A 1490-nucleotide genomic window follows, 5' to 3' on the forward strand; every position below is an offset into this window, starting at 1 on the left:
ATACTACTACTACTACTAAGTGTACTAAACACGACTATGTGTACTAAACACTACTACTACCACGTGTACTAAACACTACTACTACTACTACTACTACTACTACTACTACCACGTGTACTAAACACCACAAGGTGTACTAAACACTACTACTACGTTACTAAACAATACTACTACTACATGTACTAAACACTACTACGTGTACTAAACACGACGACTACTACTACTACTACTATGTGTACTAAACACTACTACTACTACTACGTGTACTAAACACTACTACGTGTACTAAACACTACTACTACTACATGTACTAAACACTACTACTACTACTATTACTATGTTAAAGGAAGGCAAGAGGGGCCCTATAGACACAAACACACCCCAACAGGAGCAGTGGGGCCCTCACCCCCAATGTGAAGGGAGACTGAAAGGTCACACAAGGAGAGACTGCAGTCAACAGAACATAATTACAGAAAAGAAAGATGGAACATTTGAATTCAGACAGTTTTCCTATAATGAATGCATTGACATGAGCCTTTTATTCAACACTGCCATTAAACTACATTACAAGATAAAGGGTTGAAAAATGCAACGAGTGTTTGTGTGTTCTATCTCTTACAGGCTGAGTGGCTACGTCGTCCCTCTGGTAGGAGCTGGGTAGTAGCAGTGTTCAGCCAGCTGTTGGTCTCTGTATCAACACACCTTATCTTGTTGCAGTAGATCTCATTATTAGAGTGGAACGGACCGAAGCGATCTGCTCTGCCTCCAAACACAAAACATCTTAGTGCCAAAATAGTGGCAGAGTGGAAGTCCCTCCAACGAGCTGGAGTACCCTGAGAGAAGACAGGAAAGGAGAGAGGAGAGATTTAGTGGTGATGGAGTACCCTAGAGAGAACAGAGAGAAGAGGAGAGAGGGGGAGAGAGACTTAGTGGTGATAATGGTGGCCAAGTGGAAGTCCCTCCATGAGCCTAAAGAGGAGAGAGAGAGAGAAAGAGGGAGAGGAGAGATGGAGAGGAGAGCGGAAAGCGGAGAGGAGAAGGTGGCAGAGTGGCAGGAGTACCCTGGGGAGAGAGTTGGGAGAGGGGAGAGGGTTTGGAGAGGGGAGAGGGTTGGTGATGATGGTGGCAGCAGTACCCTGGGGGAGAAGTTGGGAGAGGGGGAGAGGGTTTGGGAGAGGGTTGGTGATGATGGTGACATGAGTACACTGAGGAGAGGAGTTGGGAGAGGGGGAGAGGAGTTGGGAAGGGTTGGTGATGATGGTGACAGGAGTACACTGAGGAGAGGAGTTGGGAGAGGGGGAGAGGAGTTGGGAGAGGGTTGGTGATGATGGTGACAGGAGTACACTGAGGAGAGGAGTTGGGAGAGGGGGAGAGGGTTGGTGATGATGGTGGCAGGAGTACACTGAGGAGAGGAGTTGGAGAGGGGAGAGGAGTTGGGAGAGGGTTGGTGATGATGGTGGACAGGAGTACACTGAGGAGAGGAGTTGGGA

The 1490-nt window shown here is 47.7% G+C and overlaps 1 protein-coding gene across 1 annotated transcript in view; it reads right to left on the reverse strand.

Moving 5' to 3' along the window:
- Positions 1–619: 619 nt before the first annotated feature.
- Positions 620–1490, reverse strand: part of LOC112078148 (kelch domain-containing protein 3-like) — a gene marked incomplete at its 3' end in the record, with an annotated part of 13909 nt that continues 13038 nt past the window's right edge. The window contains exon 4 of the mRNA XM_070441962.1: positions 620–833. Coding sequence (XP_070298063.1) covers positions 620–833 — 214 coding nt within the window. The remainder of the gene's footprint in view (positions 834–1490) is intronic.

This window comes from Salvelinus sp. IW2-2015, unplaced genomic scaffold (genome assembly GCF_002910315.2).
Source record: "Salvelinus sp. IW2-2015 unplaced genomic scaffold, ASM291031v2 Un_scaffold5314, whole genome shotgun sequence".
Lineage (NCBI taxonomy): Eukaryota > Metazoa > Chordata > Actinopteri > Salmoniformes > Salmonidae > Salvelinus > Salvelinus sp. IW2-2015.